The 27208-nt window shown below is 31.6% G+C and overlaps 5 protein-coding genes across 5 annotated transcripts; 2 read left to right on the forward strand and 3 right to left on the reverse strand.

Annotated features, from left to right (window-relative positions):
* Nucleotides 1–212: 212 nt before the first annotated feature.
* Nucleotides 213–2231, reverse strand: LOC105619535 (zinc finger CCCH domain-containing protein 15 homolog). Its single transcript, XM_012201056.1, has 7 exons — nucleotides 2163–2231; nucleotides 1801–2008; nucleotides 1476–1714; nucleotides 1176–1379; nucleotides 872–1046; nucleotides 591–785; nucleotides 213–322 (listed from the first exon to the last, which is right to left on the reverse strand). Exons 1-7 carry the CDS (start codon nucleotides 2229–2231, stop codon nucleotides 213–215), a joined length of 1200 nt encoding a protein of 399 aa, XP_012056446.1.
* A 513-nt stretch (nucleotides 2232–2744) lies between these two features.
* LOC105619547 (eukaryotic translation initiation factor 3 subunit E) lies at nucleotides 2745–6221 on the forward strand. The gene is made up of 9 exons (XM_012201067.1): nucleotides 2745–2834; nucleotides 2903–3019; nucleotides 3416–3577; nucleotides 3697–3819; nucleotides 3942–4174; nucleotides 4529–4646; nucleotides 4911–5122; nucleotides 5288–5525; nucleotides 5986–6221. Exons 1-9 carry the CDS (start codon nucleotides 2745–2747, stop codon nucleotides 6010–6012), a joined length of 1320 nt encoding a protein of 439 aa, XP_012056457.1. The 3' UTR covers nucleotides 6013–6221.
* A 579-nt stretch (nucleotides 6222–6800) lies between these two features.
* LOC105619558 (probable RNA helicase armi) lies at nucleotides 6801–11354 on the reverse strand. Its single transcript, XM_012201078.1, has 6 exons — nucleotides 10521–11354; nucleotides 9559–10447; nucleotides 8307–9172; nucleotides 7536–8105; nucleotides 7209–7454; nucleotides 6801–7127 (listed from the first exon to the last, which is right to left on the reverse strand). The coding sequence occupies exons 1-6, from the start codon at nucleotides 11352–11354 to the stop codon at nucleotides 6801–6803; spliced, it is 3732 nt and encodes a 1243-aa protein (XP_012056468.1).
* A 1839-nt stretch (nucleotides 11355–13193) lies between these two features.
* Nucleotides 13194–13919, forward strand: LOC105622543. The gene is made up of 2 exons (XM_012203962.1): nucleotides 13194–13599; nucleotides 13912–13919. The coding sequence occupies exons 1-2, from the start codon at nucleotides 13194–13196 to the stop codon at nucleotides 13917–13919; spliced, it is 414 nt and encodes a 137-aa protein (XP_012059352.1).
* Nucleotides 13920–15438: 1519 nt separating this feature from the next.
* On the reverse strand, nucleotides 15439–26180 carry LOC105622554 (maternal protein tudor-like). Its single transcript, XM_012203973.1, has 10 exons — nucleotides 25663–26180; nucleotides 23788–24822; nucleotides 23305–23709; nucleotides 22172–22728; nucleotides 22027–22088; nucleotides 21003–21920; nucleotides 20456–20867; nucleotides 20156–20373; nucleotides 18991–19145; nucleotides 15439–18889 (listed from the first exon to the last, which is right to left on the reverse strand). The coding sequence occupies exons 1-10, from the start codon at nucleotides 26178–26180 to the stop codon at nucleotides 15439–15441; spliced, it is 7731 nt and encodes a 2576-aa protein (XP_012059363.1).
* Nucleotides 26181–27208: the final 1028 nt, after the last annotated feature.

The following is a 27208-nucleotide window of genomic DNA, read 5'->3' on the forward strand; positions in this document are numbered from 1 at the left end:
ATGGAGACGGTATTGAGTTCTGATATATCACTTTGCGCGATGTCAGCTTTCTGTATACATGTTCGAATACACAAATACAGTATTTATGTAAACACGATACAATATATACAATATACAATGCATCACACTGAAGATTAATGATTATCCGAGTGATACGTATTTAAAAGATAAAACAGAGGGATAGTGAGGAGACACAATCGGGGACATCTGGCTTACTCCTCCAAGTCCAGGTCCCCCAATTCTTCTTCCAAGCCCTCTAGGTCTTCTTCCACGAAAAGATTTTCATTAATGGCTACGGCAACAGCACCCTCACCCATAGTTGCTGCAATAGAAATTAAATATTAATTATAACAAATAATATATAGTATAATAATAAATATGTTTCTTATTGTCTGTATAATAAAAACGTAAATTCTAATATTTAGAAATATTGTTTACATGCGGATATATTTAATGACTGTACATAATTCATTTTATATAAGAGTTAAAATAATAAATCATTTATTATGATTTGTATGGTTAGTTTAAAGTATTTTATCAGTGAATAATATGTTACTAAACATATTAACATTAATTAATATAATTGCAACCTGTAGTATCTATATTGTTATCAGTGGTATTGCTGGCTTTTAACCGATCTTCAGCTGCTACTGTGATACCATTACTATCGATTTCGCTAGCTTCAAAAGCAAGACGATCTGTATCGAGTTCCCTATACTGTACATCTTCAGACTCATCTTCTTCACGAACATAACTAGATATTGCTTCATCTCCTTCATCGATACCTACAGTTAAATAACGTTGGTATTAAATTAAGCAATTAAATAATAAATTGTTAGTGGAATTTTAATGAGATATAATGAAAACTTACCATCTCCTGCTGCAAGATCTGGATTAAAGTAAAACATTTCTCTTCCTGATATACCGACTTGGCGACCAGCTTTATAATCATTTCGCTTTTTCTCTTCATCCTTGATTGCTTGTTCCTGTTTCTCTTTCAACTTTCTCTTCTTCCAAGCCAAGAATGTCTCTAACGTTATTTTAGTCTGTTGAAAATTTTTATTATATAAGATTATTATATAATCTTAGTATACTATATTATATATTTTTTATGTAAAATTTATTTTTTATCCGAGTTTTACATAACAATATATTTTATAATAATACATTCATACTTGATTAGGTCCTAAATTGGCTCTTTCTGTTTCTATGAGATCTTCTAGGGAAATCTCATCCTTCTTGTCTTCCTTTTTCTTATCTTTTTTCAAGACAAATCCAGGAGGTAAAGCATGCCTATAGATGCATTTTTGACCAGACGGACATTCCCAAAACCAACCATATTTCGACTTCTCTACTGCTTCTAAGAAATGTTTGCATATCTAGCGAAAAAGAATTTTGTTTTATATTCTCATAAATTGAACAAACATTCAAATGATTTCCTACAATTAAATTATGATGCTATTTATACAACTTACGATATCAGTAGTTGGACGACTGCCACTGCCATGTTTCTTTTCCACAACTTCTTTCAATTTATCCTCGTCCCACTTATCCATTGTATCCTCTTCTTTATCATCGTCTCTCATATCACAATATAAAGATCGTTTTTCAGCTTTCCGCTCAATGCTTAAATCATGCGAAAATTTACACTTATCTCCTTTTGTACATTGTCCTTGCTTGAAAAATGCACATACAACAGACTTAGGATCTATGCCTGCAAAAATTATTTTGTTATATTTTTTTATTTAAAGATATGTTTAGTATTTGACAGCTTTCTATTGTTATCAATGTATTCAGTACCTTTATCGATTTTCTGCGCTTGAACAGGTTTAAAAATAAGAGCTAATTCCTTTTGCTCCTTTAGCTTCTTCTCCTTCTCCAACTTTTTAGCATTGGGATCCTCGACTTTGCGGGGATTTACACCACCAGATTTCACTTGCTTTTCAACTTGCTGAATGAACTTCTGTTGTTTGGCACCCTTCTTGTTTTTTATACCAAATGTTTTATCCTTAAAAGAAAAAGGAAGTTCAGATTTTAAGTACATTAAGTTTGATATGCATATATATTAAAAAATGTACCATAAATTTATTAGTTTCATATATTTATCTAGAAAACATGTGGAATACCAAAATTTTTGGTTAGACACAAAAAGTGTCTCTTACCTCGATAACTTTTTCTTTTTTCTTTTGCTCCGCTTTTTTGCTCGGCGCCGGCGGTTTTTTCGGTGGCATTCTGTCAACTCGAGTACTTTACCTCGGCGACAGATGATGCCTAAAACTGTTCGAAAAATTTTAACGATAACTCTACCACCTTCACTTTCTTCCAAATGTACTGTACTGAAATCGTATGCAATCATCAAGTTATTTTGAATCAAAGTGACAATCTTAACGCGACGAAACTTCCTAAATAAACAAAATTAATTATATTATAATAATTATTTATATAATTAATTGTTAATATTAAGAATAATATCAAATTAAAAAAAAGATTATTTAAATAAAATATAATTTTTTTATTAGGTTACCCTTTTGAATGGCAATCGGTTTTTTTTCAGTGACTTTTCGTTTCTGCCTAGGTGAATGGCAAACTTGCGTCGATTGCTTATGAACTGTTGTTAACTTCATATCTTTCAGCGCCACGTTGTGTGAGAATGTCTTTTCATTTAGCGTGATCACGGTGAGGTGAGAGTACGGAGCCAGGTTTGGCATTTACGAGTTAATTGACGTTAAACCGAAGGCGCCGCAATGGCGAAATTCGACTTAACGTCTCGCATAGGTCAATACTTGGACCGCCACTTGGTGTTTCCTCTGCTGGAATTCCTATCGGCGAAGCAGGTATGGAGCCGGGTGTCGCGACATCGCGACACTTGCGTTTTGGTTATGTCACATGTAGTGCGTTGCAGATTTACGACGAGGATGAGCTGTTACATGCGAAACTTGACATTCTCAGCAAGACGAATATGATTGACTACACCATCGACATTAGGAAACAGCTTTATCCCAACGTAGAAGTACCGGAGGTGCGTTTCATCATGTGTGTCACTGTTACGGGATTGTGAAAAAATTGATCATCATGGATTCAATTTCTTGTTACATATTCTTGTTACAGATTGTGTTTATTCTTTAGTACACATAATGGGTCATTCATGTTCTATGTTTCTTTTTTAAATATTTTTTTTTAATAATTTTATTTTTAATATATAAATGCATTTGGCTATATAATAATCTATTTTTTCTTTTTTTAATTAATCTTACAAATACTTTCTAAAGAAGTTAAAATATGTAAGAATCATTTAATAATTTTTGTATACTTGTAAAAATAATGAAAATCAACTCAGATACAAACAATAGTAATGAAGAGAAAATAATGATCTTATTTAAAGATTAAATAATGAATTAACATAGCGATGTTGTAGGAAATAAAATCCAGACGTGCTGATGTATTACAAGAGCTTGGCGTACTCCAAAATAATGTTTCAGTAGTGCTTGCTCTTATGAATAATGAGGAAGTTATGAAGAAAATGGAAAACATGCGTGATTCCAAAGCGCTTAATAATTATCTTACTCAAGAATCAGATGTAGGTAGAACAGTTATTATTATGTTAAATAAGGAAATTTTTATTTAAGTATTCTAACAAGATTATAAATGATATTATAAATGTGAAAAATATATATTGACGTAGTTTTGCATATACAGTTTAGGGTAGAAATGATGGACAGCTTTGTAAAGCTGGCAAAGTATCGCTATGAATGTGGTAATTATTCTGTTTCTACATCATATTTATACTTCTATATGCTGATTATGCCTCCTACTGATAAGGTAATATCAATTTTTATAATTATAAAAATTGAATATAATGTTTTATAAAATCTATCTATTTTATTTATCTATTTTAATATTTAATATTAATTAATATTAATATTTGTATATTTAATTTTTAGAATTATTTAAATGTTTTGTGGGGAAAATTGGCATCAGAGATTCTTGTACAAAATTGGGAAACAGCATTGGAGGACGTGAATAAGTTGCGAGAATATATCGATAGTAATGTTATTGGCAATTCGCTGCAAGTATTACAGCAACGCACATGGCTCATTCACTGGAGTTTATTTGTATTCTTTAATCATGTAAAGGGAAGAGATCTGATTATCGAGATGTTCCTCTATCGGCCACAGTATGTACAATTTGTTAAGAAAGTATTTAATTTGCCATATACTCGTGTGAAATGTTCAGGATACCTCAGCCTTATAAATTCATTAAACAAATGAATGAATTTATACATATTACTATATTTAGTGGAAATTGTTTTACAATTAAAAAAATTTTTATGCATTTATTTTTATCTATGAGATATCTAGAATATCAGTCTTTATTTAATTGTAAACCATTAAAGAAAAAAATTGAGGTATAATGAAGTATCAGAAATACTTTACGCAGATACTTATGTAAATTTAAAAAACTGCTTTAATAATGTAATATTAATGATATTTATGAAAATTATAAAATTGTAATCTAATGCATTTTGCAGTTATTTAAATGCTATTCAAACAATGTGTCCGCATATACTTCGTTACTTGGCTGCAGCAGTTATTGTCAATCGTTCTAGGCGGTCTATTCTGAAGGATCTCGTAAAAGTAATACAACAGGTCAGATTTGAAATCATTACTTTATAAAATATAAAAATTCGTGCAAATTTTTTAAGTGTCGATAATTAATCTAATTTAAGAGAATAAAAAATTTTAAAAAAGGAGTATTAGTTAATAGTTTAATAATGTTGGTTCAAACTTGTTGAAAAATTTATAATAATTAATAATGAGAAACTGATACTTTTTATATTGTATTATTGAAATGTTTTATATATATATATATATATATATATATCTTAAAAAATGTTATTTTTACGTATATAGGAATCTTATACCTATCGAGATCCCATCACAGAATTTTTGGAACATTTGTACGTTAATTTTGACTTTGATGGAGCTCGGCAGAAGTTGCAAGAGTGCCAGACTGTCGTCTTTAACGATTTCTTTCTAATCGCTCTATTGAATGAATTTGTGGAAAATGCACGGTTGATGATTTTCGAAACATTCTGCAGAATTCATCAATGCATTAGTATCCAGTATGTAATTTTTTTGCATCATGGTTATAAAAACAAAATTTGATTAATTATTTTTTTATTAGTTATACATTAATTATGTCTTTTAGAATCACATTACACACACACACACACACACACACACACACACACACACACATTTATTTTTAATTTTTATATTATTCATAGAATGCTTGCGGAGAAACTAAATATGAAGGCGGATGTTGCGGAGTGCTGGATTGTGAACTTAATTCGCAATGCACGTTTAGACGCCAAGATTGACAGCAAGTTGGGACATGTAGTAATGGGAGGACAGCCAGCGTCTCCATATCAACAATTGGTTGAAAAGATTGAGACATTGAGTGTACGAAGCGAGGCGTTAGAAAATCTAATTGAGAGAAAACTAAAAGCGAAGAATCAAGACCCAGTAAGTATAGTGTGGAACTAACAGAGGTCAGTATCATTCACAATCGTATTGCGCGTATATCATTTGGTTCATTTAACGCAAAAAACATTGCAGTAGACATGAGAAAAGTAAAAGTGAAGTAAAGTTATGCATATTACAAATTAATGTTAAGTATGTAATGGTATACACAATAATTTATTTATGTGTCTAGTTATATTTAATATCTAATCAGATTTTTTTATATGTCTTATGCAATCTTTAATTTTTGTATTTCTAATTTCTAATATATTATTTTGATGTTTGTCTACACATGTACTCGTATTTGTTGAATTTATTGTTCTTGCCAATCACACTAAGCTGAAATGTTCTGTTTCTTTTCATATTGCTTTTTATCATTACATGTAATCATTACAAAGTGTGACATTTTAAAATGTATTTTTCTTGCGTATAAATTTTAAAAACAATTTCACTTTTGTTTCAGTATCACTCGTGGAACTTGGATTTCTGACAACTCGATACAACGTGGAGGAGTAGTGCTCAAAAGAGATATTCCACCTCTGATTATTAATAGTAATCAGGCTTCCAAATGTAAAGAAATACTGCATAAGTGACATCATGAATCAGATGTACTTATTTTTATTCGCTGTCAGTATCTTGGAATTGTCAAACTATACTATAATAAATAATGAATAATCAATAACATTTTATAAGAGAAAACATCGCATTATTTATTGTATACCATTTTCGAACATTGCCGTTTCTCATTATTTCAAGTATATTTAAGTAAATAGGTATTTGATTATATTTCAAAAACGATGATTTGCGAATTATGATTGTATTAGTTTTGTAGTATGATAAAATCTTTGATTTAGTTCACAATCAGTGCTATGATAAGTTCAACAGTTTAAAGCTTTTAAAATTTTGTTACGAAATTTTGTTATGAAAATTTTTCGAAGAGTATTGTGTATCTTATCCTCATATATACAAATTTTTAGTTTAACTATAAGTCATTATAAATCATTATAAGTTATTCTATCGAGTATCCTGTCTTTGTTAATAGAAAGTATCAAAAAATAAAAATATTTTATTCAAGGATTTTAGAAAAGGCTGCTATATAATTTTATTAGTTGTAGAATTTCGAAATTGGCAGTTCGATTGTAATAACAGCATACTAAGAAATATAGAATCATAATTATTTATAAGTATAGTTATAATAATTATGTCTTAAATATTATTTAAGTATACTATGATTCTTATATAATGTTATGAGATATTTTTACGCGTTTTGAAGATTTGTTACGAAAGTGAAAAGTTACATCCCGTATATCCACCACAATCAATACAATATGTTAGAAGGCTCCTCCAAGTCGGATCTAAAACAAGTAATTTTGGATTTCCTAAGATAATAAGTAGAGCGCGAGCACGAGTAATTGCGACGTTGAGTCTAGTGGGCGAAGCAACAAAGCCTAGAGAATACTTGATGTCCTCAGCAACTAAATTATTACACGATCTGACAGCCGAAATAATAATTACTTTTCTTTCTTGACCTTGAAATGCTTCCACAGAGCTGATTTTTGGTAACTTAAGATTTAGCTCCAATAGCAGATCTCGAATTTGCACCACCTTGATACAAATGATTTTCATAGAAAAGGAAGAAAGACTTTTAACAAATGACAGAATTTTATTTAAAATATTCATGTATACCTGTTTATAATAAGGAGTTATAATTCCTATATCATCCGGTTCAAGTCCACATTTATACAACTTCGACAAATAGAGATATACTTGTGCAGCTTCTTCAGGATTGTACCAGCTTGGACTCTCGGCATCTCGGAAATTCTCACCATTGATCCCATGAAAGATTATGGCTGATGGTGATCCCTCTTTCTCGGGCAGCTCTGCTCTCAATATTTCCAATAGTTTAGCTTCCTCACTAGTCTCAGACGACAACTAAATATAGCAAACAAATAAGTTATAATTGACTTACAAAAATCAGAATTTGACATAATAGCAATAGTTAGACATACATACTTGCGGCTGTAATTCCGATTCATAAAATAGCATGTTTGGTAGATGCAATATTTTTGGTAAGCTGCGATAGTTCATTACAAGTTTCGTAACAAGTCTGGGATCATAGCAGGTCTCGAATCCGTCAGGATCCCTCTGGTAAGGAAATTGCTGTAAAAGTCTCGAAAGGAATGATACACTGAGTCCAAAAAATGATCCTAATTGGCTTTGCACGATAGGCCCAAGTTGCATTGGATCGCCTGCGAGTATCACTTGACCGTAATCAGAATGAATGAAATTCAAGGGAATCATGATCTCTGGTTCAGTCGCTTGACCCGCCTCGTCGACTAGAATGTGCGAAAAATGGCCACGGGGAAAACCCATGTTGTGTAATATTCCCAACATGTTGCAAGTGCCGATAGTAATTCTATGGCGACCCAGTATGGACATAGGACAGTTCATTTTTATTCCGTTTTTATCATGATAGAAACGATTTACTGTTCCTTCCTCAGCTAATTCCGCTGTGGCACAGTAAGGTAATAGTTCCTCAGGTATAATATTGGTATTCAAGCAATGGTAAGCTATCAGTCGAACCTATGGCATATACATACAATGAACAAATACAGAGAAAACGGAATTATTTAATAATTCATAATATGATCCTTTTTATAATTCTTTATTAACGAATTTATTTATTAACGAATATATGAAATTGTTAAAAATTTTATTAGTTTTTATAATAAATCAGAAACTATAGTATAATAATAAAGAAATTAATAGAAAACGAAAACATACCATATCACCTGGTTTAAGTATGTTACTATCTAATAAGCGTTCCGCTATTAAGTTGGCCGAGCTGTTTGACGGTGTTGCTACAAGAAGTCTGCTTTCGGGAATTACGGTTAAAATTTGTAAGATTGTCTCGCATATAGTTACTGTCTTTCCTGTTCCAGGCGGGCCAAATATAATATAGGGTAGTGGACGTGCTAATCCCAATAATATGTTTTTCACAGCTTCCTTTTGATAATAATTCAATTTTTTATTGAACCAATTTAATTTTCGTTTCTTTATTTGAATAATATATGATTTTAGTTCATCATTAGTTTGAATGATTGATCCATTTGGCATTGAAATTGTCCTTGAAATTGTGGCATCAGCAATATTAATTTTATCATCATTGGCACTTGTCAAATTCATTTCAAAATTCGGATTCATTTTTGTTTCAGTAGATGACATTGGTTTTTTAAATACTGATTCAACTGATTTAACACTGAAAAGTCTATCCGCTACTGACATTCTTGGAAATCTTTTAACAGTATTATTAGAGGTATCACTGACAGAAGTGGTAGAGAAACTGGAACTGTTAGAAGAAATAGATTCATTGTGAAGTTGCATATCAATGGATTTTTCTTCGTTTTCACATTCTTCTAAATAAAATTGTGGTTCTTTTTGCACTACTCGGGTAGGAAATAGAATATCAGGTCCAAGACGGTTGAGAGCTAAATTAATAGCAACGTGACAACGTTGCAAAGAAGCATTCGACATTATAAATGACACTTGACAATCTTCGCCATTGTATTCATGATGAAACTTTTGGTTAAATTTCAAAAAGAGCTCAGTACTTTTTATTTTGTGAATGAAGCCTTCGTATTTTAGGTTTTCTATTACAAAACAAATTAGAAATATATATATATATATATATATAAAATTATTATTTCGATATTCCGAAATTAGTTTTAAAATATTTTTAGATAACTATAAAAATTTAGTAATACATAATATTTATTGAAAGGAGCGGAGATATTTGTGGCATTAGATGTTTCTTCGCAAGTGTGCAGTGCACAAGATTATGGCTTATCCTCTTCCTTTTTTATATTTTATCCAATAGTCAAATAATAAATAGTAAATATTTATCCGCTCTTTCCAATAAATATCATATATTACTAAACTTTTAATAAATATAATGTATTGTACAATTTTCGTAGTGACTATGTATGAATATAATATAATATAAAAATAAACTTTTTAAACTTCTTATAAATATTACCTTTAGAGCCATCCCACTGAAAAGATATTACAACTTTATCACCAATCATGAGGGAAGGTCGTTTTTCTGTTAATCCTGGCACTTTAAGCATAAGATAATCACCGCATCGTCGCAGAATCGCACTTTTCATGTTATATCTTTGTATGTGTATTATTAAACTTATTTCTTCCAGAAACAATAAAATGTGAAAACGGTCCTTGTACGTCTCAAAAGAAAGCTCTTTTTGAAGACAAGGTACCTGTTCTCCGATAGCGATTTCGCGTTCCGTGGGTGACACTTTATTCTGCATCACATCATAGACTGTATTCCAAAGGTATCGTGGTATTTTGAAGATTCCATTGCGTATTTTAACAAATGCAGGCGGTTTAGATGGTCTTACTCCAGGAATACATGTAGTTTCAATTAACTCATTCAAGTCAGGTAAACAAAATTTCTCCCTTTTTTGTTGAATAGATGCGGAATTGAACTTTTGTGAAACTTGTGAAATATTCTTTGTATTGATATTTATATGAAACACTCTAGCTATCTTGAAGTCTTTGAAATTAAAGATAAATTGTTCCTCGGACGTACCAATAAATTGTGGTTTGCATTTGAATGTATAAGTAACGCTTTCTGAAGGATTTATCACTGTGCTAATACTTGTACATATTGATGACTCTAGTGACAACTGAGATGGAGTCTTCTGTGGCACAAAGGAACCACTTTGCAATAAATGAGCATAACTGGCATTATTTTGTATCGAAACCTCCAGAGTACCCTCTTCTTCTATGTCCAAATTAAATTCTAATTTGTCATCTATGACAATACCATATTTGTTTTTTAATAATTCGATATCTAATATGGAAGGAGGAATATTATTCGTTGTTAAGTTAATTAATTTTTTTCGAGTCTAAAATAAGAAAAAAAAACAAGAAATTTAGAAATTATATAATAATGCAATCGTGCAATAACTAAAATCTTACCTGCATTAATGGAGTTATAGTCAACGATCTCCATTTGTACTGTCCTTGATCGCTTTCTATGCTTTCAGTCACTACATTGTCACCAATGCAGGGAATGTAACCCATACCACACAAACGTTTATAAAAAATTATATTCTTATTAATTATTCCCACCTTGTTCTCTGGATTGTACTTTGATATCACACCACAATTTAATTGAGATCGCAACGGTTTGATTCCATTAATCTCTAAGATTTCGCCCATCCAATCTTCAGATTCATTGTTCAATTTGACAAAGCAGTCTAATACCAACCAATCACCAACTATGGGAATAAAGTTGGATCGCACTGTGCACAAGTCAATGCGAATATTACTCGGCTCGACAATGGCGATTCGACCTTCGCGTTTTGTCACTTTAACAACTATGCTCGTTGATGTCATACAAGTGTGGACATTGTTTTTTACATTAATGTTTTCATTATTCCAATCGTCATCTATTACACAGATAATTTTTCGTACTTTTGGCTTTGTATTTGGATCCCGTAGATATAGCAGGTAATAAATCTTATCACCTACTTTGAGATTATTAGTCGAATCATCGATTATATCGTATATATAGGAATCATCTATAAGGATGCAATCTGTAGAGATGTGGGAAATACTTCCCGTCTTGTAATAACATCCTTCTTCGTTCAGTGCTTCTTCTTCCTTTTCAGTTTTGTTTGTATTGATCTCATTTGCGAGCTCTATACGAGATATAACTTCATTTATTTCTTCATCTGTATTCTTTGTACTCTCCTTTGGATACACATAGCTCATAGCATATTGAATCCCATTATACATTAACGACAACATCTTTAATTCTTCTGGCTCCTATCTAAGTACCTATGAACATAAAAGATAATTTAGATATTTAAAAGAATCATAATACTCACGAGCATTATTTATCTTTGTCTAATATTTGATAAACAACAAAAGATAAAATAATTTCAAGAATATCGCGAGCATCAAGTGAACATGGCCTAGGGATACTTTCCAGCAAGAGGCACATGATAAATTCGGTTATTTGTATTGGATTAGTATAATTTAAAGACTGTATTCTGTTATTCATTGCAAGTATTGAAAACCTATCATATAAGATTATTATCTCATTTACAAGTTTTTGAGTACGGTCAATGCGATGCTACAAATGCTTTAAAGCAATTTTTGATTGGTCAATTAAATGTTTCAAAGCATTTGTAGTGAAACTTTGACCTACAATAAAAGTAGCAATCTTTGTCATACAATAAAAACACACAAATAAAATAACCTTAAGAAATTATTAGTAAATATTTAATAACGAATAACAAAATGCAGTCAAAGCTTTAGTATCTAATGCACTGACATAACTTTACAATAAAATAATATATATCTATTCTCTGTTAAATAATGTAACAATATCATTATTGACTATAACATGTACTAATTATTTGAAATGGTTATATTTTACTTTGTTAATAGATACAGTGCAACACAGGAAATCATTATATCTTTGTTGTTTGATGTTAAATAAGGATAATATGTTGTACCATGTTTTGTTGAAAAACATCCTAAGTACTTCTTGTCTAAATAATATAGAAATGTATATAAGAAAAGTAAAGTCATCAATGAAACAACCAAGCAATGAAAAATTAAAAATACTAGGGACAGAAAAAAACATGATATTTACCGATCTATAGATTGATATCTCCACTCTGTCGCTTTAAGATAGTCCAGTTCCTTTCGCAAGGATTGTACGCGTTTTGTATGAAGTTCCTTGAGGAATCGTTTGCGCTGCTTCTGTTCTTGTAATTCAGATTTCATTTGATTCAAGATCTTGGATGTTTGAGTCGCGCTTGAGGTCAGTTCTGAGTCCTGAGATTCTGGCGTTCTCTGCCCCGTCGAGTGCCCTAAAGTGCTCGTCGACAGGGTAGATGAATTCATAATTCGATCTGCGAGTCCTACAATAATCGATCATATGCTATCACCATCGCACAATCGTACACAATCACGCACAATGTTAAACATTAGATATCTAACCTAATTTTTACCTCGAAGTCTCGAAACATGAATGATGAATGACGAGCAGTGACGAGGGCTGAGATCTAGGACCGGGCATCGTAGATCCAGATCCTCATATAAACATCAGCGTTTTAACATTGAACGTGATTGGTGAAAAATAGATGATGGGGGTAAATTTTACCCTCCTAACCCATTCTTAAGCCCGAATTATATTGTTCTCCACTCTCCAGCATATAATTAAATTTTTCATTAACTTTTTAGCATAAAATTGTTTCAATTATTATTTTAATTTTAACAATAAACGATTTAAGTCACAATTGAAGAGATCGATTATATAAAAATCTCCAGCAATATGATTATTATTATTCTGATTATTATTATTAATTATTTTATTATATATTATTATGATTATTATTATTATTTATTATTATTAATTATTTATTATTGTTTTTTACTAATGAAATTCTCAACTGTTTCATTTTGACAACAAATGATAAAAAGAATTGAGATCATGATGTAAGAAAATTTCTTACATCATGGAATTTATTAAAATATTGAAAGTACACTTAAAATATATTATGATAATCTATTAATTGGTCACTAAATGATTCCTTAGAAAATATTTTTTAAATCTACGATCGATTGAAAGGCAATATGAAAAAGGTGCCGAGTAAACATAGTCTCACAAAATTGCCACGCTCGCAGCTGCCACAGAAACCGTATGGATTCTGTTGCGAAGAAAAGGATCAAGATCCTGAGAAACGCTATGATATGCGAAACCCACCGTTTGCATCATCCTTGACGAACGTCGTTTTGAGCAGCGGTGGACCAGGAGTGAAATTTCGTGTACAGGACATTGGTCCGTCGCCGTATCCCATTCAACGCAAAATTCTCAAGGCTAAAGGTACAGCTTATCTAGGACGATGCAGACGATGCCGAGGTCCCCTACGATGGTTCCTAGAGGACGAAGTTGCACTCGCGCGCGAATTCCTCGCCAAAGAGAAACGTGATAATTACAATGCAATTGTCAAAAGGAATTTAATAATCGCTAAACGAAAGGGTGACTTTAAAATACGAAGCAAATTAAATCTAAAATTTTTGTCACGTATTTTAACAATGATTGAATTATATTTTTATATATATTATTTTTTTAATATAATGTATTGCACCTATCTTAATATGAAACTTTTAAAAAGTAAAAAATGTATATTTATATACTTTATTATATATATATATATAATTAATATTTTTTATATATATTACATATAATTATTATTGATATCATTTATGTAATTAAATATACTTAATGATGCTAATTATATGTAATTGAAGTATTTTGTATTTATACATAATTGAAAATCATTAATAACAGTTCTTTAAATTAATAAAGCCAGAGCACGCAGACGTAAAAAAAGGAATTTGAAGATCTGAAGTTACCAGAACAATTCGAGAAATAATTTGTATGTCTTCGAAGAAAAATCCACTATATACTACAGCGCTGTAACAAAATATTTTACAAAGATAAAAATATAAATGAATGATGAAATTTCATGTATTTGTAAATTACAAATTATATAAATGCGGATAATTATAAAATTATTACGCGGCAGAATATATCTTGAAATGTTTATTAGAAAAATATATTTTAGTAGAATACAATTACAATTTATACAGATTACAGCTTTGCTTGTCATCCACTATAATCATAATGTTATACATATTAATAAAGAACTGTAGGCAGAAATAAAGGAATTGCAATACATGGCATAGGATGCAAAATGAAGTTACAATTCACATTTGATTTAATATTTATGTATACATAGTTTCAATATATAGGAAATGTACACAACATAATAACGACACAAAAAACAGCTTTTCTTTTTCTTATAATTATGTAATCACTTTATAATTTTATTACAATGCTCAAAGAAACTTCAAATTGCATACAAACATCACGTTTAAATACTATTTTATATGTTGTTTTATTGAGTTGTCCGGAAAGTTCGTGCTGATTTTGAAGAAAAATGGAAACGCAGAAGATTTAAATTTTTAATTTCATTTATTATGCGACACGAACTTTCCGGACGACTCAATATATATTGCGTAATTATAATGTTGCGAAAATAATTTGTAGATGTTATTTTTTTAAAGAATCGTGCATTTCATGGAAAAAAAATTAATATTTCACTTCTTAAGAAATGGCATTGATCAAGAAAATTGATTGATTAAGAAAATTGCTCTAAATATTTGATTATATATAATTGCCAAATATGTACGTCAAAGTAATACTTTGCTTACTATATTGATTATGCTGATTATATTGAAAAAAATTGTACGAATAATATATAATGTAATAATGTTGTTTGAACAAAGAAAAATTTAGTTTAGTTATCTCAACTAAAATTTAGTTATCTCAAATTGAAAGCAAAAAACTAGAAGGATGTTGTTTTAACATATTAGACAATTTAAAAAAAATCATGAACATTAATTATCATTCAAGATAGAGCAATAATCATTCGATATTATAACGAGTTAATTAGCATCAGACATAAAAACGTAATCAGCTATCGATTAAGTAAATTAATCTTTGGTTGCATATTTGGTGTAACGTGTATCGTAGTAGCAACATGTAATAAATTTAGTAAGAAAAGCGGGATATTTGTGTCGCTTATAAAAGGGAGAAAAAATTAAATTTTTGCCATACGTTATGTACAGCTTTTTTTGCTAAATATGCATTACATACTTATTTTATGTAAACATAAAAAAACACAGCAAATAAAAATGATCTTTTGCAAAATCTACGTTATACAAATTCTTATACTGTAAATTTATACGTACATAATGCGTATGTACATATAAATTTGCAATACGTATCCGCTATGTTATAAAATTATACCATCTATTTAGGAATGTTGTCCTCTAAGATACTGAGTACCTCGTCAGTTTCGTTTGTGTCGAGGACTGATTGTACATAGGGATTCACGACAGCGGCTACAATTTTCTGCGAATATGATGTTTTCGGTGTCAAAGAACATTTTGCTTCTGTTTTGCTTTCATTTAGCTTAGATGATTCGCCTTCAGAAATACAAAGTATATCTTCTGACTGTTTTTCTGAATGACTATGTTGCACAATTGGCTCAGTCTTAATTATGGGCGATTCCGCTGGACAAGATAATCCCGAGGAAGAATCTGCATTACTCGTATCTGTGTTCTCAGAATGATTTTCCAAACCATTGTTTATACTTTCAGGAATAGTTCCGTTCTTTGTTGGATTTTGCCTTTGAATCTGTTCGAGATTTATTTGTTCTTTTGGCAAGCATGATATCATTTCTAAAATTTCGTATTTTGAAGACTCGTTTGCATCAGGTTCCATCTTAATGCATATTTCTTGTTCCACATTCTGAACTTGACTAGTATGAAATTGCGTGTCCTGAGGCTGTTCTTCAGTCGTTACAGATAAAATTTTGTTCGATTCCAAATTCTCAATGTCTCTTCTTGCAATTAATAAATTTGCATCATCAATTTTTTGTGATTCTAGATCATCAGTGGCATTTCTTATCATATTTTCAATTATTTCGTCAATGCTAAGTTCTTTTATATTGGACGAGGATGTTGTTAAATATGGTTCGATAGAAGTAATTGCATTAGAAATCGTTTCATTTCTAACCGTGACATCTAAACCCTTCTCCATTACGACTGCGCTGATAATATCTTTCAACATTGAGGAAGTACATTCAACCACTGTAATTTCAGAACTGTCATCTATGTTCTCTTTAATTTCGCTAAAGCTTGCAATTTGCTGGTTTTCGCATTTCTCATTTATATTAGAGTTAGTCAATCCATTACATGCTACTTCAAGTTCAAGCTTTTTCATTTGATTTATACATTCCACATCATCTGTTTGATTTAATACTGTTTCTTTATAATTTATTAATTGATACTCATGTGACATTGTTTCTTGTATTTCCATATCGATAGTATTATTTTCAGTATTATTTTCAGCAATATTTTCATCATCTGTTTCGACTATTTCTACAACCTCTGGAATATTTTCGCATTCAGATAAAAGATCAATAACATTTGTTCCGTTTAGGCATAATCGAACATGCATGGGATCGTCTCCGTCGAGACTTTCAAACTGGAACATCGTGGCTCCTTCAGCGGCGAGTTCCTTAAATTTGTCGCAAGCTTTTTCACTCCATTCAACAATGTTATTTGGTTTTTCCAGCGCGCATAGTTTCGATAAGATGGGAATATTCACGATATCCTCCGGTAGCACTCGCAATTCCTCCGTAACCGCAGAGTTGCCATAATCCATATACAAAACCTCCGTACCCTCTTCACAATGCCCAACTATCTTTGCTCTGTACCAATAACCGTCCTCGGGATATCGAGCTGCACAGACCATGCCCACATCGAGGTTATTCAACGTAAGAAAACTCTCTGCATCTCGTAAACGATCCGACATTACCTCCAGTTCGCTTATACTGCTTTCGGCTTGAATCCAGAACTCATTTGGACAGTTAATGTGACTGACCATCACATTCGGCGAATTCTCTTCACCGAGCGGTGGCAATCTTTCTTCTACAACTGGCAAATTCTGCTCGCACATATTACCAAGAATGTCAGCGACATTTTGGCCGTCTAAGGTTAGTTTCACCAACGATGTTTCTTGGTCTTTCAGAACATCTAGGAGGAAAATTGTCGCGCCGTCTGCGGCCAGTTTGACGAATTTTTCACGTGCCTGCTCGGACCATTCCGCGACTTGCGATGGCAATTCCAAGCAGCACTTTCGCGACAAAGGCGGTATATTCGCTAAGTCTTCTGGAATCGTACGAATTTCGGTGGATATTGCGGAATTTCCGTAATCGATGTATATGACTTGCGTGCCATTATCATGAGAGACAATGCGCGCTCTGTACCACTGTTCGTCCTCAGGATATTTGGCGACACACAGCAAACCTTCTTTCCTTTCTTCAATCTTCGGGAACATATCGGCGACCATGAATCTATCCGCCATCACTTCTAAATCGGCAACTGATTTTTCTTCCTGAACCCAAAACTCACTCGGTGAATTAATGTGACACACGAAGGCTGAATGCGGATCCAATTCAAGATCGACTATCTCATTTACGAGTTCCTGTTCGGTATTAATTATAATGGCATGTTTCTCTTCGACTAACATCTCGCTAACACTCTTGTTGTCTATGAACAATTCTACGCGCTTAGGTATAGTATCTGCTACTATCAGAGCTTGAAGACTTTCCACTGATGTTACTATGTTCTGGAATCTTTCGCAAGTCAACTCGCTCCAATCCTCTGTATCTACAGGAATAACATCAAGTCTGCATTTAAATGCGAATATTTCTAAGTTCTTCCAGTCGTCCGGCATCTGTCGAATGTTGCTCGCCTTGTTATCTATGACATCAGTATTGCCATAGTCTATGAATCGGACAGTTGTGATATCTTCATCTGCGTCCAATACTTCCGCGCGGTACCAGAGATCATCAATTGTATAAACGGCAACGCACAAAGTGCCTTCTTCCAGTATACCATTTATCGTCAAAAAATTGGAAACTTCTAGCTGAAGTTGTTGTTGTTTTTCATTAAGAGCTGTAATCTTATCCATGTATTGTAACCAGAATTGACTTGGAGAATCCACATGAGATACACATACGTCGAATCTGCCAGGTGTTGTTTCATGTATCTGAGATGCTGGTTGAGGTGTTGATTCAAATGTTTGTTCTATTTCTACTAAATTCAACGAACGGAATTTATCACTGAGTTTTTCTCCGTTTTCAGTTAAATCGACGATCCACTTTTTGTGCACGTTATAAAATGTAGCTACAAAATCTTTACTCATCAAATGAGTTTGCAATATATCTTTCTGTTCAGCCTCAGTGCCAGTAAGAGATACGGACAATGATACATTTATGCCTAATTGGTGGGGTTCATAAAATTGCGGTTCCAAAACCATGAGTGAGTCTAGGGCAACTTCCTCCGAATTGCCGTAGTCAATATAATTTACATAGGCCGTCGTTTCGGTAAGACTAATGATTTTCCCTCTGTACCATTGGCCATCGTCTGAATATTTCGTCGCGCATAATAAATGAATTTCTGGTTTAAGATTTTGTCCAGAATTAACATAATATTGTTGAAGATTTCTCGCTAGTTTAGTTTCAAGATCCATATCTAAATATCGTTGCAACCAGATGTTAGTATGATGATCCGCATATGATACAAAGACATTGTGAGTTGAACTTAGAATGGGCATTACACATATGGGTGATATCTTCTCTTCGATATTAATTATTCCATTACCGAATAGATCGTACAATTTTACGATAAGTCTATATAAATAAAAGGTGTTAATATCCATTAACTTTGTTTTTATATTTATAGAAATATAAAAAACTTGTTTCTATATTTATAATTAGCAAAATTTACAAACCTGCTATTATTGACTTCTTCCACATAAATTAATACTTCTGTGCCTTCAAGTTCTTTCAATTGTTTATCTGCTTTGGGCGACGCTGTTACATTTTGTAGAGAACATTCTAATGCTTGGTTTTGCATGGCTGCGAGCTCTCCAGGTAAAGCCAAAGCCTGGATCGTTGAACATTATCATATTAATAATAGAAACTAATGAATATTAAAATTATAAATTTATTTATTCGTAGTTTACAATTTCTACCAGGTTCAATATGTCATAATTTTATACTGCGACATGATGTATGGTATTAACTTGCTTGATGGAATCAATATAACTTGTAGTTTTTATAAATATCTATGAAAACTCACATTATCCAAAATTTCATCGTACATCCCGGTATCAATGAGTTTTACATCAAACCCGATGGACCGTGTACAGTTAATCACTACAGCTCGTCTCCATGTTCCATTTGTATTGACTAAACAACCCGCGCCAAGACATAATTCGCGGGTTGATAATCGCGGCATCACCTGATATTATCGTTTCTTCTCTTTATAAAATTCGCTTAAGTTCATGCGATCGATCATTAGGTTGAGAAGATATAAGTTATTTCGATGTTAAATTATTGTTATTTTAGGAAATTTGAATATTATGATAAAAAATTTTTAAGGATATTATGTTATGGTTGATTTTTAATTATGTAGCTGTTAATACCATACATCGTGCAATGATATTCAAGACATTTTATTTCATGAGACTGGAATTAAATATTATTAAAATCTTAGAAAGGTACAATTCGATTCATTCATAAATGTCGAGCTGTCATAAATTGTTACATGATTAATCAGATTCATAGTGTTAGTCAATTTTTATGTTAACAAAATATTAAATTTTTAGATACATGAAATATTTTCTTTTCCATCACCATAATAATTACATTTAAGAATCATAAAATTCAAGAAATAATTTCAAATTTGTTAAATCGTTTAGGAAATTGAAAAAATTTATTAAATATATTTTGCTCGTTACTAAATAATGACAAATAATCAACAAATACCATAGCTTGTTTTAAGCTGTTAGTGTTTGTTAAAAAATGGAAAGATACTTTTTTAGTTTTCTATATTTTATGAACGATATGTGTGACAAAATATGATTCACAGTTGAAATATACTTGTACTAATACCTTTGTATCTTTATCAGCCATATATTGATCGACAATGTTTTCACATTTTATGGCAGATGGAAGCTGAACATAAAATTGTGTTGTGCTTTCTACATTAGAAATTCTCATTTTGAGAGTTTGACCATCCAAGAGACTTATGTCCACTCTTTCTACATTGAATTCTTTTTCTTTTATGTCAGATGTTTCTGCAATTAAAATACAAAAAATATATTGATAATCTTTTATATAATGTAACATTTATTATAAAATACCTCTTATAATGTGCATTGAAATATAAAAGCATTTAAAAATAATTCTTACCACTGACTGTTTCAATTTTTGTAGAGACAGCAAGATTTTGTTGTATTAACATACTACCCACATCTTGTCCATTACGATTTAATGAAATTACATATAGATCGTCATTAAAACTATGGAATGTGCATTCATATTTATCAGCATTAAAGCATGCATCGAGTGCGTTATTATCCACTCCGAACCAATTCGAATTATTATTAGGTCCAATATCTTTTAAGGAACAAAGCACTGCTAATTTAGGCAGCTGCATGAATTTTTTCTCAACAGGATAAATATTACGTCGATTTACGCTTGCGCAATTTCCAAAATCTATATACCGAATTACGTATGTATCCATTAGAGTATCTATATTCACAACTTCTGCTCGATAGAAAGCTCTATCTTCAGAAAATATAGCTATAACTGCTGAACCAATCTAAAAAAAAAGCAAGTAGTTTTATTCTTATTTATTCGATTACAGTATTGCTTCTCATAAATATATATGAATCTGTTCTTAGAATAAAAATAATAAAACTGTGAAGTAGACTAAATATATAAAAACAGAAATTACCTCCAATTTATGTGTTACAGGTTTACTGTTATTAATATAAATTTTTTGAATTTCGCTCATCATTATTTTAAATTCTGTTTCTTTAGATAATAGTTGACAATATAACTTATTAGGATTAATAAACCATGTCACGATTATATTATGTTTAGATTCAGGCTCATATAAAGTTGTTTGCCATTTTGAGTCAGAAGGAGCATACTTTGTAACCATTCTGTTTTCTGTCACAGTGTTAAATGCTTTTTTATTTGTTGCAGTTTGTTTCGCTTTTGTTAAATCTGCGATTGTGCAAAACTCTTCATTTATATACTTAATATTCGATCCATCATCAACAACTTCACGTAACAGTACTTTATACATTTCGTTTTCTTCAAAAACAAATTCCGCCTGTAAAGATTTCCCATCAGTCTTCTCCAAGAAAATCGCATGTTGTTCTTCCTCATTGCCCGCATTTGTCAATCCGAGCAATTTACAATGTACTGCTTGCATTGGTAGCTGTAGAAATTCTTCTAAAATGACTTTAATATTCATAAAGTTGACTAATTCGGTATTTCCATAATCAACAAATTCCACGGTCGCGCTGCTCTCTTCTACAGATTTGATTACCGCTCTGTACCATTTAAGATCCTCTGAGTATTGAGCAATACAATATGTACCACTTTGTATTTCGGAAGCTTGCATTGTATCTCCACCATTCTCATAAATTGCAGCTATACGTTCCATAACAGAATTTAATTCTAAGCATTCAGGACTTAACTGAACAAAAAAATCCAACGAACTATTAAGAAACACAAGTTCGCAATTCTTCATGGAACCAAGAGTAATATCAATTTTCATGAGTTGAGATTTTTTGCTAGCAGTAATATTGTCCTGTAACCCATTATTTGGATTATTTCTTTTCCATGATTCACACTCAGTTGTCTGTAAATAATATAAATGCGCATATGATATTTTATAAATATTGAAAGCTATCAAACATATATTTCGTAATATTTTATAATTTAATTATAATTAATTTTGTTTCTACCTGATTGTACGTAACGTCACATGTATTATCTTCTTTTCTGAATCTATTATTGCTGTTATCACCTATATTTAATAAAATATATCGTAAAATCACCTTTTTATATTATACATTAAACATCAAATACATATTTATAAAAATTAAATACCATTAAATTTATCGTTTCTGTAATTAGCCTTATAAGATGGCTTTTTGTCATTCCAATTTGAAGTTTGCCATCTGTCCGATGTCCCACCATTGCGATTCCCCCCTCGGTTATCATTAAAATCATTACGTTTAAAACCACCTTTCCCTCGTCTATCATTATCTTTGGAAGTATCTGAATCTTTATCGCTATTTTTATCAGAATTGTAACGATTGTATCTCCTTTCATTGCCAGAGAATCTATTTGTTACATTATCACGAGAGGTTCCTCTATTAAATGAATCTCTGTTAAATGAATTTCCATCACCTTCATCGTATTTGTTATACGATTTCTCTCTATCAAATCTATTGTTCGTTGGTTTATCTCTAATAAATCGATCGTTTTGTGAATTGTCACGATAGGAATAAGTGCCGCTTTTCTCACGTCGATTATCATATTGTTTTTCTTGAGACGATTCATCTCTCCAATTACTTGATTTATTGTCTTGGAAAGGCTTAGCGTTTTGGTTACGATTCCAAGAATCCATGTTACTTCTTTTATTATATTTGTCTTTATCTTCACTATAAAAGAAATGCAGTTGTATTAAAATAATTTTATTTAAACATGCAATAAAACAAAACAAAACAAAAAAAAAAACAAAAAAAAATAAAAAAACCAAGTTAAAAAACTATCTCACAAAACTACGACAGTTAAAAAATTATCAATTATATTAAATATTTATTTCTAAAAAGAATTGACAAGACATTAAAAATTAAAACAAAATTTAATATAATATAAAAATTATATAAAAGAGATTGTACCATAAAATGTCAATATTTTTTAATATAATGAAATATAAGTATTTTATAACTTAAACATAATTTTATATCATAATAAAATATACGTTGTTACGCATTTTTCTAGATTTTCATATGAGATTTGCATGTAACAAATGTTATTGCATATAACTTATTCAATAATTTTATGAAGTTTGTGAATAATAATAAATATATTATTATTATTATTATTATTATTCATGAAAATTATCGTTGTAACGCAATTCGTGACGAGAAATGTTTGTTTTAATTTTAATATCAATGTTCATTGAATATATTTAATTTTAATATCAATATCGTTTCAAATTAAGGATTTATTACCTTTGAAATTCATTCTTTACAGAATGCTGAACTTCTTCATTTCGCGAACTTGTAGAATTTTCAGTTTTATCGCAGAATAAATTGTTTAATAATTGAGGATGAACACTTCTCATTGTATCAAATTCGAATAAGTCAACTAATAGGCCATTGGGTTGTGCAGCAACTACTTTCATATAAAAACGTTTCTCAAGTGTTAATCTTTCGAAATGATTGGAGACTTCCTGATCTAATGAAAGCACCTCATAACCATTTAATGCACACTGTATAGCTTGTGCAGGTAATTTTGTTACTAAGTCATCATGAATTACACGAAGAGATATTACAGATACTATCTCTTCGTTTCCATAATCAACATATACTACTTTGACTTTGTCTCCAACAATGCTAAGGATTTGTGCACGGTACCTAGAACAAAAAAGTACATTAGGAAGTCATTATCAACTCAGAAAACAGTAGAGAACATTATGCCATTTCAAAACATACCATTGTGAATCATATAGAGCTGCACAGGGTTGTCCTGCTTTCAGTTGTGCTATATTTAAAGTAGATGCAGTTTTAGCATATTGCGTCAAGCCAGCCATTATTGACTCGAGAGATTTTACTCCACTGTCAAGTTGCACAAAGAATTTTTTACACGATTCTACATAAGAAACGTACACAACTTCCTGGAAATCTTTTGTTAATCGTCTTAATTGTGGATACGAATATGTTATCGGCACCATTGCAGCTGGTTCTGGGAATGCTTTTTTCAATAGATCCTTTACATTAACACCATTGTCGTACAAGTCGCCATATTGAATCAACGGTGGTCCTTCTGGTGGACGGACATGTAGAATAAGTAATCTTCTGTACACTAGTTCCTTAAAATACTCTTTCATCTCTTGTGTGATAATTAATTCTTTTAAGCCGCTTAAGGTAAATCGAATAGAGAGCACCTTGGGATTAATATATTCAGGTGGCAATTGAAAAATGTCTGTATACGGTAAAATTTCTGTATGACCAAAATCGACGTAATAGAGTTTACATTTATGTTCCATAACAGACATTACAACCGCCCGACATAGTACTCTCTCTCCTCCAGGATCCTTGTAGCGTCCCAAGCAAACTGATCCTGGTAATGGTGGTTCTTGCAATGGTTTTTTCGGATGATTGTTTATTTCAGTCATAAGACAAGTCAGTACATCTCTCGCACTTTCAACTTGTATAGAAAATTTTTGCGGGCCGTCTTCTACGTGCGATATGAACACATCATGACGTGAACCCACTTCTAATACTCGCGATTTAAACACGAGCGCTTCTTGAATGGGTGGCGGCGGCGGATGCTGCAGTATCGGTTGAGCAATATGTTTAGGTTGATTTACATTAGGAGAAAAAGTCTTGTGGTACATTCCTTGTACATTGGCATTATGATTTGGATTTTGCATCATTGGCATAGTTGCAAAGTTATTCACATTGCCCTTATTTTGTTGTTGATATGGTATTTGTTGAAGCATTCGTGATTGCGATGTATGTTTTGGTCTAAATAATAAAGAATGATAAATTATTTAACAATACAAAAAGAAAGTAGTCTTTTATTTTCTGTAGGCCATATGAAATTTTGCATTTTTCATCAGCAATCTGAGTTTTAGAGTTTTAATGTTAGTTATACTTGGTTCTTATATTTAAATCCATCTTAAGATATCATAAGACAATTAGAGTCACACACCTTTTAGCCTTAAGACATTACTTGAAACTATCTTAAAATAAGAACCGACTAAATAATAGTCTTTGAATTTTAGTGCAGATTTTTATATTAATTTTACCAGATTGTATAGAAATCTAAAAAAAATTTTGCATACTTGTGGAAGTTTTTTGCTATCATAGAAATCAGATTGTATATTTACTTTTTTTTGTAGATTCAAATTTATTAAAAATAAAATTTAAGCTAATAAGAATAAATCAGAAATTTCTATTTTCAATCAAAGCAGATCTTAGTATTTGATGTTCTCATATATAAAGCAAATATATTTTTTAATTAAATTGAAAAATGTATTTGCAAATATTTACATTATATAAATATTTTGAAGCAAGATGTTTTTCCATGCCGACGCTCGACACTTATTTTTGGCATCAAAATAAGTCACGTGATAGATTGATGAATACCAAGTTTCAATTTTGATCATGACCTTTTTTAATGCTGAAAATGAACGTTGAGCATGAAAATCTTTAAGATCTAGTTTAACTGAAAATAGAAACTTTTTCTTTATTTGATTAAATTTATGAATTCATAATCAAAATATCTGTGTCTTTGAAGTTGCTGGCAGAAGATTAAAAATATATCTCATTAAACCTAAAAAAATTAATTATAAAAAGTTATACCTAAACATATCTTGCAAAGTGGCTGGTAAAGCCATACGTTCCTTGACCAACAACTCGCTGAAATCTTCATTGTTGTACCACAGTTTTATCAGGCAATGATTATTCATCATCTGAACCAATGCTCTGTATTCATTGTAACATAGACTCTTTTTAATTGACTCAATCGTTCTATTATCCCAAATGCCATTTACAGGCAATACATTAAGCAATGTAAATTCAGTTGCCATCGCTGGATAAGCTTGTAAAGGTTCTGCTCCACGTATATTATCCAAGAGATGAATATCGTTCAATGATAAAGCCTCCATGTTGCCATAGTCAATAAACTGTACAACAATCATGCCATCAGGCCGTACACTGACTATTTTTGCTCGATAATAACCTTCGGTCCGAAATCTAGCACAGCATAATGATCCAACCATCAACCTATTAGTTTTAGATGGGCAGCCATATCCTTGATTAAACTGTTCTATCAGAGGAAATATATACTGCTCGATGGCAGTGGCTGCCTGTTTGTCCATTTGAGCCCATATCTTCAGGTATATGTCGTCAGGTTCCACATGAGTGATATAAACAACGAGTTCAGAAGTCGATTGCTGGCTCATGTTGACTCGCTCTGGCAACATTTTTTTTAGGTCAAATGACTTCTTATCCGTGTCAGTCTTCTGGATTGTACTTCTTGCTTCTATTTGGAGACTCCTGCAATATCGATATAGGCATAATTAGTCCACAAGAAATAATACTATCTCTCCTTCGTTCGCAATGTAGAGGGACGAATGTTTTGATACCGCGAGTATTGAATTACATCTCATGCTGATTATGCGCTGATTAGGCGCAATCTGTATAAATCTATATGGCTAAAAGACCATGCAAAAAATAATGTGGCAATCAAATATTCTCGTTTCGATTCGGACTGACAAAATCTCGAATCATTGACAACTCGACGCGATTTCGCCGTTCGTTGATTCGTCGTTTCTATCTCGTACATTTCAACGTTACCTATCATGTTTTCATGTCTTCCAAATGAAATTCGTGAGCACGTTCCACTTCATTCAGTCTCTGCTTCTTTCCCTCTTCTACCCGCTTTCGCTACCGAGACTCGAGAATCGGGCAACAATTATCGAAACAATCGTGTCCTTACTGTCGACCCTTTCAGCGAACGAAAAACGTTGGTGTTTACAACGCACACTCCAATCGACAATGCGGACACGTAACTTTTAACAGGAGAAAAAAAAATTCGCAAACGAACGGGACATGAAGCGCTCGAATGTTGTACAGTTACCTGAAATTCAATGCAGGTCTCGCATCGCTCTTTTTCAATCTATCTCGTCATCAATAATGTAAATCCGTTATTCCAAGCTATGAAAACGCGTTCTTTGAAAAACTAACCACTTTTGGCGCTTATCCTTTGTTTTAATGTGGACAATCTACGAATGGATTTTTCTTATGTCATCGTAAGTGTCAAGAGGGCGCTAAATTCAAACGGTTCGACAATCAATATCGAATATATAATTGTCATATATATATATATATATATATATATATATAT

This window comes from Atta cephalotes (genome assembly GCF_000143395.1).
Source record: "Atta cephalotes unplaced genomic scaffold scaffold00002, whole genome shotgun sequence".
NCBI lineage: Eukaryota > Metazoa > Arthropoda > Insecta > Hymenoptera > Formicidae > Atta > Atta cephalotes.

Excerpts from the sequence above, each read along its gene's own strand:
- LOC105619535 (XM_012201056.1), bottom strand. The coding sequence starts at position 2,231 with ATGCCACCGAAAAAACCGCCGGCGCCGAGCAAAAAAGCGGAGCAAAAG. Across the intron at positions 2,009-2,162 it reads AAAAAGAAAAAGTTATCGAG|GATAAAACATTTGGTATAAA; the intron begins GTAAGAGACACT and ends TTTTCTTTTAAG. Across the intron at positions 1,047-1,175 it reads CCAATTTAGGACCTAATCAA|ACTAAAATAACGTTAGAGAC; the intron begins GTATGAATGTAT and ends AATTTTCAACAG.
- LOC105619547 (XM_012201067.1), top strand. The coding sequence starts at position 2,745 with ATGGCGAAATTCGACTTAACGTCTCGCATAGGTCAATACTTGGACCGC. Across the intron at positions 4,647-4,910 it reads TCGTAAAAGTAATACAACAG|GAATCTTATACCTATCGAGA; the intron begins GTCAGATTTGAA and ends TTACGTATATAG. Across the intron at positions 5,526-5,985 it reads AAGCGAAGAATCAAGACCCA|TATCACTCGTGGAACTTGGA; the intron begins GTAAGTATAGTG and ends CTTTTGTTTCAG.
- LOC105619558 (XM_012201078.1), bottom strand. The coding sequence starts at position 11,354 with ATGTTGTCGTTAATGTATAATGGGATTCAATATGCTATGAGCTATGTG. Across the intron at positions 8,106-8,306 it reads TACTTAAACCAGGTGATATG|GTTCGACTGATAGCTTACCA; the intron begins GTATGTTTTCGT and ends TATATGCCATAG. Across the intron at positions 7,128-7,208 it reads TAACTCCTTATTATAAACAG|GTGGTGCAAATTCGAGATCT; the intron begins GTATACATGAAT and ends ATTTGTATCAAG.
- LOC105622543 (XM_012203962.1), top strand. The coding sequence starts at position 13,194 with ATGAAAAAGGTGCCGAGTAAACATAGTCTCACAAAATTGCCACGCTCG.
- LOC105622554 (XM_012203973.1), bottom strand. The coding sequence starts at position 26,180 with ATGGACAAACAGGCAGCCACTGCCATCGAGCAGTATATATTTCCTCTG. Across the intron at positions 22,089-22,171 it reads CAGAAACGATAAATTTAATG|GTGATAACAGCAATAATAGA; the intron begins GTATTTAATTTT and ends TATTAAATATAG. Across the intron at positions 21,921-22,026 it reads GTGACGTTACGTACAATCAG|ACAACTGAGTGTGAATCATG; the intron begins GTAGAAACAAAA and ends TATTATTTACAG.